Source organism: Centroberyx gerrardi, chromosome 15, assembly GCF_048128805.1.
Source record: "Centroberyx gerrardi isolate f3 chromosome 15, fCenGer3.hap1.cur.20231027, whole genome shotgun sequence".
Classification (NCBI taxonomy): domain Eukaryota; kingdom Metazoa; phylum Chordata; class Actinopteri; order Beryciformes; family Berycidae; genus Centroberyx; species Centroberyx gerrardi.
In genome coordinates, this window is record NC_136011.1 from 26220574 (window position 1) to 26233458 (window position 12885).

General features: G+C 43.0%; 2 protein-coding genes across 2 annotated transcripts; both read right to left on the minus strand.

Moving 5' to 3' along the window:
- Positions 1–474: 474 nt before the first annotated feature.
- cgasa (cyclic GMP-AMP synthase a) lies at positions 475–3994 on the minus strand. The gene is made up of 5 exons (XM_071911881.2): positions 3437–3994; positions 3007–3220; positions 2143–2409; positions 1389–1488; positions 475–1103 (listed from the first exon to the last, which is right to left on the minus strand). Exons 1-5 carry the CDS (start codon positions 3992–3994, stop codon positions 767–769), a joined length of 1476 nt encoding a protein of 491 aa, XP_071767982.2. The 3' UTR covers positions 475–766.
- A 539-nt stretch (positions 3995–4533) lies between these two features.
- Positions 4534–9904, minus strand: eef1a1a (eukaryotic translation elongation factor 1 alpha 1a). Its single transcript, XM_071911889.2, has 7 exons — positions 9759–9904; positions 8737–8916; positions 7907–8203; positions 7332–7482; positions 6074–6330; positions 5495–5729; positions 4534–5315 (listed from the first exon to the last, which is right to left on the minus strand). Exons 1-7 carry the CDS (start codon positions 9900–9902, stop codon positions 5191–5193), a joined length of 1389 nt encoding a protein of 462 aa, XP_071767990.1. The 5' UTR covers positions 9903–9904; the 3' UTR covers positions 4534–5190.
- Positions 9905–12885: the final 2981 nt, after the last annotated feature.

The following is a 12885-nucleotide window of genomic DNA, read 5'->3' on the forward strand; positions in this document are numbered from 1 at the left end:
TGCACTGAACAAAAATATGAACGCAACACTTTTGGTTTTGCTCCCATTTTTCATGAGTTGAAATAAAAGTAAATAAAACATTTTAGAGTGGCCTTTTATTGTGACCAGCCCAAGGCACACCTGTGCAATAATCATGCTGTTTAATCAGCATCTTGATATGCCACACCTGTCAGGTGGATGGATTATCTTTGCAAAGGAGAAGTGCTCACTAACACGGATTTAAACAAATTTGTGAACAAAATTTGAGAGAAATAAGCCTTTTGTGTGCATAGAAAAAGTCTTAGATCTTTTATTTCAACTCATAAAAAATGGGAGCAAAAACAAAAGTGTTGCATTTATATTTTTGTTCAGTATAGATTGCACTGAACCTATATCGCGTGGTGAGGTCATTTTGAAAGTTATTTCGTTATGTATAAGCTGGTAAAGGAGAGAATAGGGGAAAAATGACAATATTGAATAATATAACTGTTTATATTGCACTTTTCAAGATGTTGCTACAAAGTACTTACACCATAAAAAAAAAGCCGACAGGATAAACAATGAAATACAAGACATCAATTTAAAACAGGCTTACAGAAGATGAAAAAATCAGGTAAGAACCAGAATAAAATGGGTAGAAACAAATTGTATAACATGCCATTTGGTTGATGATTCTACACTTGAAAGATTGCCCTGAGTTTGCCAGCACAAGTTTCTCGTGCAGGATGGTTCACAGCTTTGGGGCTCGGACCAGAGACAACCCAATGAATTGTTGGTTGTCCACAAGTCATCGCTTTCGGAAAATAGGAAAACCATTGTCACGTTCTTCCTTGATCCGACGAGCCAGAGATGTGCAGCTCTTAGGACTAGGACCCGAGAGCAGGTTCTGAGATGGGATGAAGAAGTTGGGGAGTTGACGTTCTGTTAGATGGTCCTCGAAGTTCTCCAGCAGCAGCTGAAAGCAGTCGTTCAGACGTGAGGCCTCCCAGTCGGTGTCCTTAGTTCTGGAGCAGCAGGCATGGAGGAGGGTGGTCTTGGCGTGGTAGGAGCAGAACTTCTTAAATGAGGTTTCTTCACTTTTCAACAGACCCAGCAAGTGCTTGAGGAGCTTCAAACAATCCTTCCTGAATGTGGGAATAAAGGAACTGGCTTTGGTGGATTCTCAAATGAAGCATCTTTTACCTTGGATGCAAAATTATCCGATGTTCATTGCTCAATATTTCAAAAATACAAATAATTGCATGCTTTGAAATGTTACCACTTTGTATGTAAAGGGAAATCATGAGGCTTCAATAAAATTCCATATTGAGTTTCATTTTCTTTCTAGTAGTCATTTTGTCAAGTAGGTATCTCATTTTTGAATGAAACAAATGCTCTTCCAAAAGAAAATCAATAAAATAAAACCCAACCTGCAGCAGCGTGCTCCGCCTGCTTCGCAGCATGTCTTCTCCGATCCATGATTGTTCAATATGGCTTTCTCCACATGGGAGAAGGAAATCCGCCAAACATCTGTGTGTCATAGGAGAAAAAAATACTCAGTGGGCAAGGGAAGTTGCGGCTTCCCTTTTCTCTAGTGTTCATTCATGAAAAGGCCCTTGTGAAACACATAAAGAAGTGTTTGGGTAACATGAAGATCAGAATCACTTAAATTGCCAAGTACAGTGAATGTAAGGAAATGTATCTGTATGTTTGACTTCAAGTTAGATAAGTCTACTCCTCTGTGGTGAATGACTGTTTACATACACACAGTGATCTGATTATTGCTTTGAGGATGAGATATAATTCAATTAAACTGTTTGCATGCATAGCAAAAGAAGGCTCAGTTAAAATGAATATTGCATAATGCGATTAGTGATTATATTGTAATGTGCCACATCAAGCATTTCCCTCCTGTCATAAACTGCAATTGTATTTCCTCCTTTGGCTTTTCTGCTGCTCCTAGATAACTTTCACATCATTTATCCAATGCTGAGACTCCAGGCATGAAGGCTGGACATAAACAAATGTAGTCCTTGAAATAATCAACTCAAGGTATATTGGACAAGTATTACAACTTGGGAAATCTCCGGTGGCTCTAGTGTTGGCATATAAATGTCCAAACGACTCATTTCAATCTCACTTCAGTTCACCCATTGAGAGAAGTTACATTTTTTTCAGGTGTACCTTTAGCGAGGACCCCATCACTTTCCAGCATACCGTTGCCCTCATATTTTGCGACGAGGTAGTATGGCTCCCATTTGTATTTTTGCTTTACTTTTGTTCCCAGCCAGCGCTCTATTTGAAGTCCTTCTTTGGTGAAAGATGGCCAGCTTGATTTGACCTTTAGACTGAGAACAACATCCAGTGAGATGGGGACTGATCCTCCTTTTGCGCCTGTTATCAGTAATGTTACAGCCGGGCAACCCTTTTTCTTTCTTTCCACCTCCACATCTGAAAGAATAAACAAGAAACACAATTAGAACTTTCTCATCTATATATAATATCTATAATTTACTATGTCAGATCGTTGTTTTGGGGTTTTTTTGGTTGTTTTTTCATTACTGCATAATGGGGATACTTGGCGCTGACTGAACACTGCCATATGTTCCCACTTTAGTGAATGTGTCCCAGTGTAAATGTTAAAATGTACCTACAGATTTCCGCATTTCACAAAAGTGACATGTTAAATAACTCGTATGCAGAACTCTTTTTGAAGAGAGGCCTGTCCAAATGAATAGCCACAATGAGAGCTAAGATGGGTTAGGAGGCCGGTGGCAGTGTTCAAACAGCACAAAGTGTATACCAAGTATCCCACAAAAAGACATCAGTTCAGTCACTTCAGCGATGTCCACCAGCCACAGTGACTGGTCCATCCCAAAATTCAGATGCTTCACCTATTCTTCTTGCCAACCCCAATTTTAGAATAAAATGTGCCAACAAATGATGGCAGGTTACCTATAGCTGGCAGACCAATTTACCAGCATTTGGCAAGTGACTGTGCCAATTGCCCACTCTGCATACACCCATAGCTTAATTTTGTTAACTCACCCTCAAACTTCACAGATTTCATCACTTCTTTCCTGAACTCCTTGAGTATTTCACTGGCGGGTAGAGTGTCGTCCTCTTTCCGAAATTCATCCAGATAGCACTTGCCACGCTTCAATGCCACTCTATAAAAGGCACCGTCGTCACCGAATGGTTCGATGTTCACCCGGTCAATGGGAATGGTCAGCATCACATCAAATTCATCAGGATTAGCGATCTACACACACAAACACATCACCACATAATGTCACACAAGCCAACTGGTAGAAACCTTTTAGCCAAAACGTCTCATAGTACTGTATGAGGCTACATTTCTAGTAAAGGTAATGGCAGTGTCAGTGTCATGAACTACCCATTGACCTCTAACCCTGGCAGTCTTACTTTGGTGAAGGAACCCTGTTTGCATAACAGAGTCCAGGCTAAGCTGACTCACCTTCAGATGTTCGTAGTAACTTCCAGTACGTAGGTCTTCTACATCTTTAAAGTACGTAGTGTTGTGTTTCAAATGATCCATTATGGTTTTTATTGTTCTATTGATGAGGGATGATGCCTCCGCTCTTTCCTCCATCTTTATCTTCAACTCCTTCAGAGTTGCGGAGAGGATTTTGTTCACGTCAACTTTCTTTTCGATGATGTCTTGTGGCACAGGAGCCTCTGTGGTGGCCTTTGGTGTCTTTGGCTGCCTTTTCTTCGGTATCTCCTCTGTGAAATCTTCTGGAGATTTGCCCCTGCCAGCACCTGTTTTTTCTTTTATGCCCTTCTCTTCTGTTTTGGTGCTTGACACAGGTGGCTTCTCATCTGCGTGTTGTGGCTTTTTCTGCTCCCTTTTCTTTGGTTTCTGTTCCTCCTTGGCGTCATGTTTCTTCTCTTCCACGAGGGCTTTCCCTGGATATTTAGGCAGGGGTTTTACTTGTTTTGTTTCCCCGGGTGGGATCTTGGCACAGCGAGCCTCGGGACTCTTTGCCTTGCGTGGTCTCCCTCTACCAGTCATGATGGTGCAATGACAAAAATGAGGCTGCTATGCCAGCACTACCTTAGAGGCATTTCCGGCATGTGTATGAGAACACACCCCCTTACTGGTTGGCAGATGGCCCATGGGCTGTGCCTTTGAGGGGAAAAAAACATTTTGACATTTTGTGTACCACGATAAAGATAAAAGAATTACATTTCTGATAAATACAAAGTTTGATCTCATAACATCTAAGATCTTACTAGAATTTGCTTGAAAATCATTGGTGATGGTCATTGGTAATTCTTATTCCTACACCAATAGCGGCATCTTGTGGACAAAACTGTGTACTGTAATGATTCAATTTTATTTTCCACAATTCTTGTGAAGTTAAGCTTGTTTTACAGGATCGGAATTCATCTTCCAAGCATCTGAGGTCTGACTGAGGTCAAATAATTAACAATGTTGGATCAAATCAAAGCAAATGTTTCCCTCTCTCTTCCTTACATCACACACAGGATAAAGTCTAAATAAAGACCAGGGACAAACTTGTTTGGTTGAAACATGTTTAATGTTGCAAAGAGGCTCATGCCATCTTAGAGTAAGGTGCAATAGCTTATGCCAATTTAAAGTTCTCCAGTGCAAGTGCAAGGTTAGCAAAACGCCAATCAAAGTGCTTCAAGAGTCAACAATTGGTCTACTCGGAGTGCCAAGAGTAGGTAGTAGTTTTTTTTTTTAAAGCTTAAACACAACATATCACTAAGTTCTACTCATTTACTACTCAGAAGAACATAGTTTTAACTTCTTACCATAGGCTCCTACAGAGCACCATGTAGCTGCAAACAAACACTAAAAGCAAGACAACATGTAGCATGTAGAGTGACCAGTAACGGCACTCCAGAGAGCTAGAGGGGTGATGACGTTACCATACCTCTCAGTGATCAATATCTCGATCACTAGAGAGGTATGGCCATGAACCCAATCAACAGTACACATTTAAAACTATCAATTTGCTATTACGTTGTACGTAATGGTAATCTAACCACTGAAATGGAGTCTGAACGCCACCTCAAGGACTAGGGATCTAAATGTTGTTCTTTCCTTCGGATGCTTTTGCGATGCATTGTGATGATTAACCAGTCTTTGATTATTGAGTTGAAGCAGCCAATTGTGGGATGGAGTTGGATGACTGATGTCCTGCCCTGGGAGACCCTGGGGTCGGCAGCGGAGCACAACATTCATTTGTTCTTCTGGGCCTTCTGGGCGGACTTGGTAATTTTACCTGTGGTGGAAACCTTCTTCTCCACGCCCTTGATCACGCCGACCGCCACGGTCTGACGCATGTCGCGCACCGCAAAACGACCTGCACAACGAAGAGGAGCAAAGACGGACATTTTATACTTTAGGCTTTCAGCTGATGCTCTCATCCGGTACGACTTAACGATGAGTAATAGAGTCAAGAATCGTTTTGACAGGGATTAAGTGTTCTGGGGCTGTTCAAAATTCAACAAAGCCTCTACCGATTTTCATAGTGGAACTTACCCAGTGGAGGGTACTCGGAGAAGCTTTCGACACACATGGGCTTGCCGGGGATCATATCCACAATGGCAGCGTCTCCTGACTTGAGGGCCTTGGGGTTGTCCTCCAGCTTCTTGCCAGAGCGGCGGTCAATCTTCTCCTTGAGCTCTGCGAACTTGCAGGCGATGTGGGCAGTGTGGCAGTCCAGCACGGGAGCATAACCAGCACTGATCTGGCCTGGGTGATTAAGGATGATCACCTATGGAACAAAGGGTCAACATGGATAGGCTATTAATAGAAAGATTATTTCCTTATACCATTTAAAAGAAGTCCGCAGCAGACAAGGAGGCTGAATCGTTGACCTGTTGCTGTCACCTTACCTTATTTTGAGCCTTCCTCCTGTGTGTAAATCTAAACTAATCAGGTTGGTGTGTTGTCTGGTAGAAAATTATAGAGAATCTGTACAATTTGCAGTGTAGAGTGATGATCTAATTGCCAACATGGCTAAATCAAGATTCAAAAATAACATAAGGCAGAGCTGAATGTTTAATTTTAGTTATGCTCATGATCAGATTCTATGAATAGCTCCTTTGTCATGCCTACCTGAGCGGTGAAGTTGGCAGCTTCCTGCGGCGGGTCGTTCTTGCTGTCGCCGGCCACGTTGCCGCGGCGAATGTCCTTGACCGACACGTTCTTGACGTTAAAGCCCACATTGTCGCCGGGGAGGGCCTCAGTCAGCGCCTCGTGGTGCATCTCCACGGACTTGACCTCAGTGGTCACATTGACGGGGGCGAAGGTCACCACCAAGCCGGACTTTAGGATGCCTGTCTCCACACGGCCCACAGGCACTGTTCCAATACCTGGGAAGCACAGAGGAGAAGCACGGAGAGCGTGGAAATGAAAATGAAAGTAGTCCAGTGTAGCTCAATGTGTAGAACATTGTGTAGAACATTTTCTTTAGATTAATTATAAACCTGTGGAGACTGTCTGTCTGTCTGTCTGTCTGTCTGTCTGTCTGTATGTCTGTCTGTATGTCTGTCTGTCATTTTATCCTCACTAACTCTATGTAGGGGTGGGAGGGGCGGGAGGGGTGGGGGTGGGGGGGGTGAATTGTTTGTTTTTGTTTTTTGTTTGTTTCTTTTGCTTTTTTATATATGCACTTTATCTTGGTTCTGGAGTGGTGACACCTTGTCTGTAAAAAAATAAATAAATGTGTATCCCAAAATAAAATTAAAATAAAAAAAAAATATATAAAAAAATGTGTAGAACATGACACTTACAATGCCAGGGTTACGGGTTTGAATGCCACCTAGACTGCCCATACTAAAAACACAATCATGCTACTTAATAATAATAAATAATAATAATAATAAAGGCATCCGCCAAATGACATATGTTATGGCAAATGTTATTAAAGACTAGGGCTGAACGATTTTGAAAAAGTATCTAATTGCGATTATTTTGACTGACATTGCAAATGATTTGCGATATTAGAGGGAATGAGAATTTTTACATCATTATTCTCATTTTCATTGAAAAACGTATTAAAATGATTATGGTGTGATTTTTGCGGGGATCTGTACCAAACAAAGATGTTTTCTTAAGTCTGTAGAATACGATGTGTAGGCCAGGACATCTCTGCAGCACCACAATATTTAATTTAAAATGGTATTTTGACACACATTTCACCTTTAACAAATATTGCGCCTCCTGCGATTTTGAAAATTGCAGTAGGCCATATTGCGATTTCGATAAATTGTTCAGCCCTATTAAAGACTATAATTCATCTGTTCTGACAACACTACTCCCTATTCCCATAGAGATGCCAGTTAATCTATTTCTTAATCAGTGCTTTACATGCCTCCGATCTTGTAGACGTCCTGCAGGGGCAGACGGAGAGGTTTGTCTGTGGGACGGGACGGGGGCTGGATGGCGTCCAGAGCCTCCAGCAGTGTGACACCTGAGGCATTTCCATCCTTCCTAGTGACCTTCCACCCCTTGAACCAGGTCATCTGGAAAAGAGAAAATATATTTTAAACATTTGTTAACTGTTAAAAACTTCAGTGATCACAATAGAAGAGGGCAGAGGATTGGATTGTTTACTCCTGGTTGTTGTTGATGTCATTTTTTTTTTTAACCTTTAATGATCCAGAGAAGGTTTGGTGTGCATGTATACTCTTTCAGCAGCACCCTGGTTCACATTCATGCAACTGCACACATTCACACCTGGGAGCTGCCCAGCACATCTACAGGCTGCTACTGTTGGCCACTAATCAGCTGGTCTGAGGATTCAAACTGGCGACCTTTCAGTCAGTCAAGCACACTTGTTTAGCCTTTGAGCTGCAGCTGCCCCGTACTTGACCACAGCCATACAAATTAGTATTCAAATTCAAGGCTGGCTGCATCTTATTCTTATACCATTTGCATTCTGCTTACATTGGGGCTGGCTTCAAGCATGTTGTCTCCGTTCCAGCCAGAAATGGGCACAAAGGCCACGGTGTCGGGATTGTAGCCGATCTTCTTGATGTAGGTGCTCACTTCCTTCACAATTTCCTCATATCGCTTCTGGCTGTAGTTTGGCTCAGTGGAGTCCATCTTGTTGATGCCGACGATGAGCTGCTTCACCCCCAGGGTGTAGGCCAGGAGGGCATGCTCGCGGGTCTGCCCGTTCTTGGAAATGCCTGCCTCGAACTCTCCCACACCGGCGGCCACAATCAGCACAGCACAATCTGCCTGAACGTACAATAGATAAATAAAGGGTTAGTAGGGCTGCAGCAGCATTGACTTCTGCACTCCTTAACTGAATTAAAGGATTAAGGCTTATTCTACTATTGCAATAGAAAAAGTCAGTCGTGGTTAAGAATGTTGGCTAAATGCATAAAAAGTCACTTATAATTTATCAAAACTTGACATCTGTTCCAAGGTGGCATATAAATAAACAGTGCCACCTGCTTTGAATACAATTCAATAATATGCACAGCTTGAAAACTCAATATCCTGCTGACTGAACCTGCTAATTGCTATTTATTGACCCGTGCATTCCTTACTAGTGGCTGCTTGTAATGTTGTTGATGTTACGATTTAAGCTTATTCTACTGTTGCACTCGGGACAAGTCACTGTAGAGAAGAGTGTCAGCTAAATGCCTAAAATGTAGATGCAAATGAACGGTACATCTTGCACAATAGCATGAAGCTCTTACAACAGGGCCCACATCTATGCCATATGCGATGCACACAAAATGGCCGAGCGTCCTCGCGTTACAGACCTGTGAGGTCCCGGTGATCATGTTCTTGATGAAGTCCCTGTGACCCGGGGCGTCGATGATGGTCACATAGTACTTGCTGGTTTCAAACTTCCACAGTGAGATGTCGATGGTAATGCCACGCTCGCGCTCTGCCTTCAGCTTGTCCAGCACCCAGGCGTACTTGAAAGAGCCCTTCCCCATCTAAGGAATAAATCAAATAAAATAGTCTGTGAAAATGTTCTATGTTAATCGTAGTTTCTTTAATCATTTTTCATCTCTGTGGTGCATGATTTCAAGAGGTGCAGCTCATGACATGATCTTTGGGCCACTTACGGTATTCTGCTGAGCCATTACTTTCAGCTGTGGTATCGTTTTAGGTCACTTAAGGTGCTAATACAATAAAGAAGATTCCATTTATCCATGCTTTTTTTTATTAATTTTCACTGGACTAAGTCTGTGGTTCTTAACCTGGAGTCTGGTGCCCCCTAGGATGTTCACAAGATGATTTATTGAATATGAAAAAGCATATTTCTAATTTGCCTTTATTACCATATTAAATCTTTGTATTAAATGAATTATGCTTATGAAATAATCTTTGCAGCCTCCAGGCTCCTTTCAATAATGAAGTCAAATAGCTTGAAAAGGAAAAACAAAAATCTTTGTTCGACCATTTCACGCCATTTTGCACCATTTACACCTGCAGCAGGGTCACAAGTAGGCATCACTTTGTGTTTGGGGGGCATGAGCCAAAAAGGTTGAGAACCACAACACCAAGTGGTTCCATCACAACACCGTGTGGTTCCATCACAACACCATGTGGTTCCATCACAACACCATGTGGTTCCATCACAACACCGTGTGGTTCCATCACAACACCGTGTGGTTCCATCACAACACCGTGTGGTTCCATCACAACACCATGTGGTTCCATCTGTACTACATGAGGAAGAGGGGGCATGGATCTTATCCAGTGAGCACGGGGTCCTGAAAGAAGTTGGGAACCACCGACTGAAGTCATCTTTCTTTCACGTGTGGCCACTCACCTCAGCGGCTTCCTTCTCAAACTTCTCGATGGTTCTCTTGTCGATGCCACCACACTTGTAGATGAGGTGGCCGGTGGTGGTGGACTTGCCGGAGTCCACGTGGCCGATCACTACGATGTTGATATGGAGCTTCTCCTTTCCCATTGTGGCTGGAGCTGGCTGAAGTCACAAGACAGTCTGCCTGCTGAAAGCAGTGTTGAGTTACAGGTAGTACAGTGTACAGGTGGTAGGCAGGGCAGGGAACATAATCCTTTCATACACTGGCTATAGTGACTGATGGACTTCAACATTTTACTGTTACCAGCAAAACATGTTTTTAGAATGGAAAAGACCCCTCAGATCATAGTTGGTTACCTGCCACAGCGGCTCGTATAACAGACACACACACAGACAAGATTTACCAGCATTTGGCTGGTGGTCATTTACCACTGTTAGTAGGTCAAATGGGCTTTTCAGGCCCGCACAGCAGGAGATCCAGCAAAGGTATTACAGCACTATGGACAAGGACACAAGCAGAGTGCCCACTGTGCTGATGCCCCCCCCCAGTGACTGGCTCAGATAGATTTGAAAGGATAAACTAGGATAGAGACATGAATCCACTTCTGTGTTTGGTCAGCCCTCACCCTAATAGCAGCTGATAGTACTGTCTGTTTGGTCCTGGGTATTCATCAACTGAGAATAGTGACTACGGGACTTCTTTACTGTCAAAAGATGTTTGCCTACGCAATCTCTCCGAAAATTAGGGATAGTGTCAATGGCCACAGAACTGCGCCAGGCACAAAACACAAAACACTGCCCCTCCTACTCTCCTTCCCCCCATCCATCCACACCCCTGCCCCCCTCTCTCAGATCCATGCCAGCCCTCCTGTCCTCGCTGCTCGGCTCCGACACGTCAAGACAAAACAGCTCTGTGGTCTCTGTGCACCGTCCCTCTTTCACAGCCACAGGCTTACTAAAGCTTTACTCCAAGTCACACTCCACCATTTTGTCAGGATCCTAGCAATTGATAGTGTAGCAGCCATTTCTCAGACACTGCAGTGCACTGCACACAGGTTAATGCAGAGGAGAACATACACTGTTTTAGATACTCCGAACACCTCAGGGTGCTGTGGTGGTAACCTTGAGGAATAAAATAAATGGCACCAGGTAATTACACATTCACCACAAACAATTGTTTTTGTTTTTTTAAATCTAAGTGAATGAAGTTTTCTATTTTAGCTGAATACAAGTTGCACCAGGTAGAAAGGTCAGTAGCTTCATCCAAGTGTAATATGAAGCCCCACTTGATCTTGGTGAGACTTGTTCAGGTGTATAGTGCCACTCAGTGCCAGGGCAGATGGCTATTTACATCCGTCTTTCATTCACCTATTTCACCAATTCCCCATATTTATCATCACAATGTCTGCCGCAGTGCGCTTTCACAATACAAAAACAAGAATACAGAGAAAATTGGCACAGTGAGCGGGTAAATCTAATGTCTGAGGGATTTAACGGAGCTTTCAACCTCTCCTGCTGTCGCCGCCATGTTCTGTCATCTGCCCGCTTACTGGAGCCGAGATGCGTATTACCAGCCGTCTGCCCTCTTTCCTGCATCACTACACTATTCCCATACGTTGCGTGGAAACGGAGTTGCATTGGAAAACGTTTATCCTGCCGATAGCCTTTGAGACTAAACACGCCGTGCATGATTTCATGTAAAGTCTCGTACCTGCGAGCTGCTCGGTGTCAGGTTGGCTGCAGGACCGGAGAGGCTGAGAGACGCTGATCCGGTTATAGCGCACAGGACAGGCGGGGGTGTTGCGTAATTGCGCGCACCCGTTCCTACAGCATCACAACAAGGGACCGGCAGAAGTTGCCGTTAATGCGTCTATTATCGGACAGCTCCCGGCGAGGCGCCCATTATCGGACATGTCCTCGTTTGACATGCTTACATTCTTTTCTCCGCCAAATACAGACGGCGCCGCCCCCTCAGTCTGTCAGCCCACCGTATTTACACACGTTTACCGATGCACATACCATTTTTTTATTTTTTTTATTTTTTTTATCAGGATGCACGCATATCTTGGAGTTTAAAGTCAAGTTGCAAGTTGCGGTTACTTGTGTTTTCCCGGCCCAGATCCCCATCCTGTCAACACATGATTGTGGGAGAAAGGGGAGGTTGCCGACCAGAGCGTCATCCGCGACCAGGCTTGACTTGTCCGATAATGGAACTAGGACTTCGAATGAGACGTGTTACGATGTGCATCAGTAATCCACATAGGCTACACAAATAGATGCATGGTTTTATAGCTGCTCTGACACATTGATCAGAGTTTTTTTATGTTTTATTTTTGCGGTTGTTCTGCCTACACTGATGTTTTTTTTTTGCAATAAATATGATCTCACCTGAGGCTGCAAAATTGTGTCCGATAATGGATCCCGCACGTTACAGAGTCTTACAGAGAGAGTTGGGAGAGAGAGTTGGAGTTTCACCAATCAATTATTGGTTTAAGATCCGGTGTTGGTTATGTGACATTGTTTGAAGTCAGGTAGTGAATTCTGGTTAAATGAATCAAGCAGCGTCCATTGCGCGCATTTTACGCAGCAGGTGGAGCGGCAGCCTTCACAGACGCTCCCTAGTTGGATTATAATTAACCTCAGTAATAAGGCCCTTAACTTCTGTCCGGCGTCTGTCTGTTAATTATCTCAACCAGAGACGGAAGACTACAGAAAAACAGCGGGTAAACTACCATCAAAGGGACAACAACCACCAATTTAAACATACAGCAATTATGAAATTATAATGTATATAATTAGCATGTAACCTACATAAATCTGAGCATAATGAGCCTGTGGTAATCCTGTAATATTTTATAAGGATACTGTTGTACAAATGTCACAGCAACTAGAAATCCCTAGTGACGGCCGAGGAAATAAAGCAAAAAATCTAACTTATTAAAAAAAAAAAAAAAAAAGACTTTTGTTATAACCATTTTATAGGCCTAGTCGTACTTTAATACTTTTTGAACCTTAGCCTATTTCTCCTGCTCTTGTGTCTGTTTATGATCTTATTTCTGTGATCCACTTTTCATGACCCTGAACTGTTTTTAACCATGTTTGTAAAGCACTTTGGGTTACATTGTTCTAT

Bases quoted from the DNA above. Each gene is read 5' to 3' on its own strand.
- eef1a1a (XM_071911889.2), bottom strand. From the start codon at position 9,902: ATGGGAAAGGAGAAGCTCCATATCAACATCGTAGTGATCGGCCACGTG. The intron at 7,483-7,906 runs GTAAGCAGAATG...TCTCTTTTCCAG, and splicing joins TGCTTGAAGCCAGCCCCAAT to ATGACCTGGTTCAAGGGGTG. The intron at 5,316-5,494 runs GTAAGTTCCACT...TTCGTTGTGCAG, and splicing joins CTCCGAGTACCCTCCACTGG to GTCGTTTTGCGGTGCGCGAC.
- cgasa (XM_071911881.2), bottom strand. From the start codon at position 3,994: ATGACTGGTAGAGGGAGACCACGCAAGGCAAAGAGTCCCGAGGCTCGC. The intron at 2,410-3,006 runs GTGAGTTAACAA...TTATTCTTTCAG, and splicing joins GAAATCTGTGAAGTTTGAGG to ATGTGGAGGTGGAAAGAAAG. The intron at 1,104-1,388 runs GTTGGGTTTTAT...TCCCACATTCAG, and splicing joins GGCGGAGCACGCTGCTGCAG to GAAGGATTGTTTGAAGCTCC.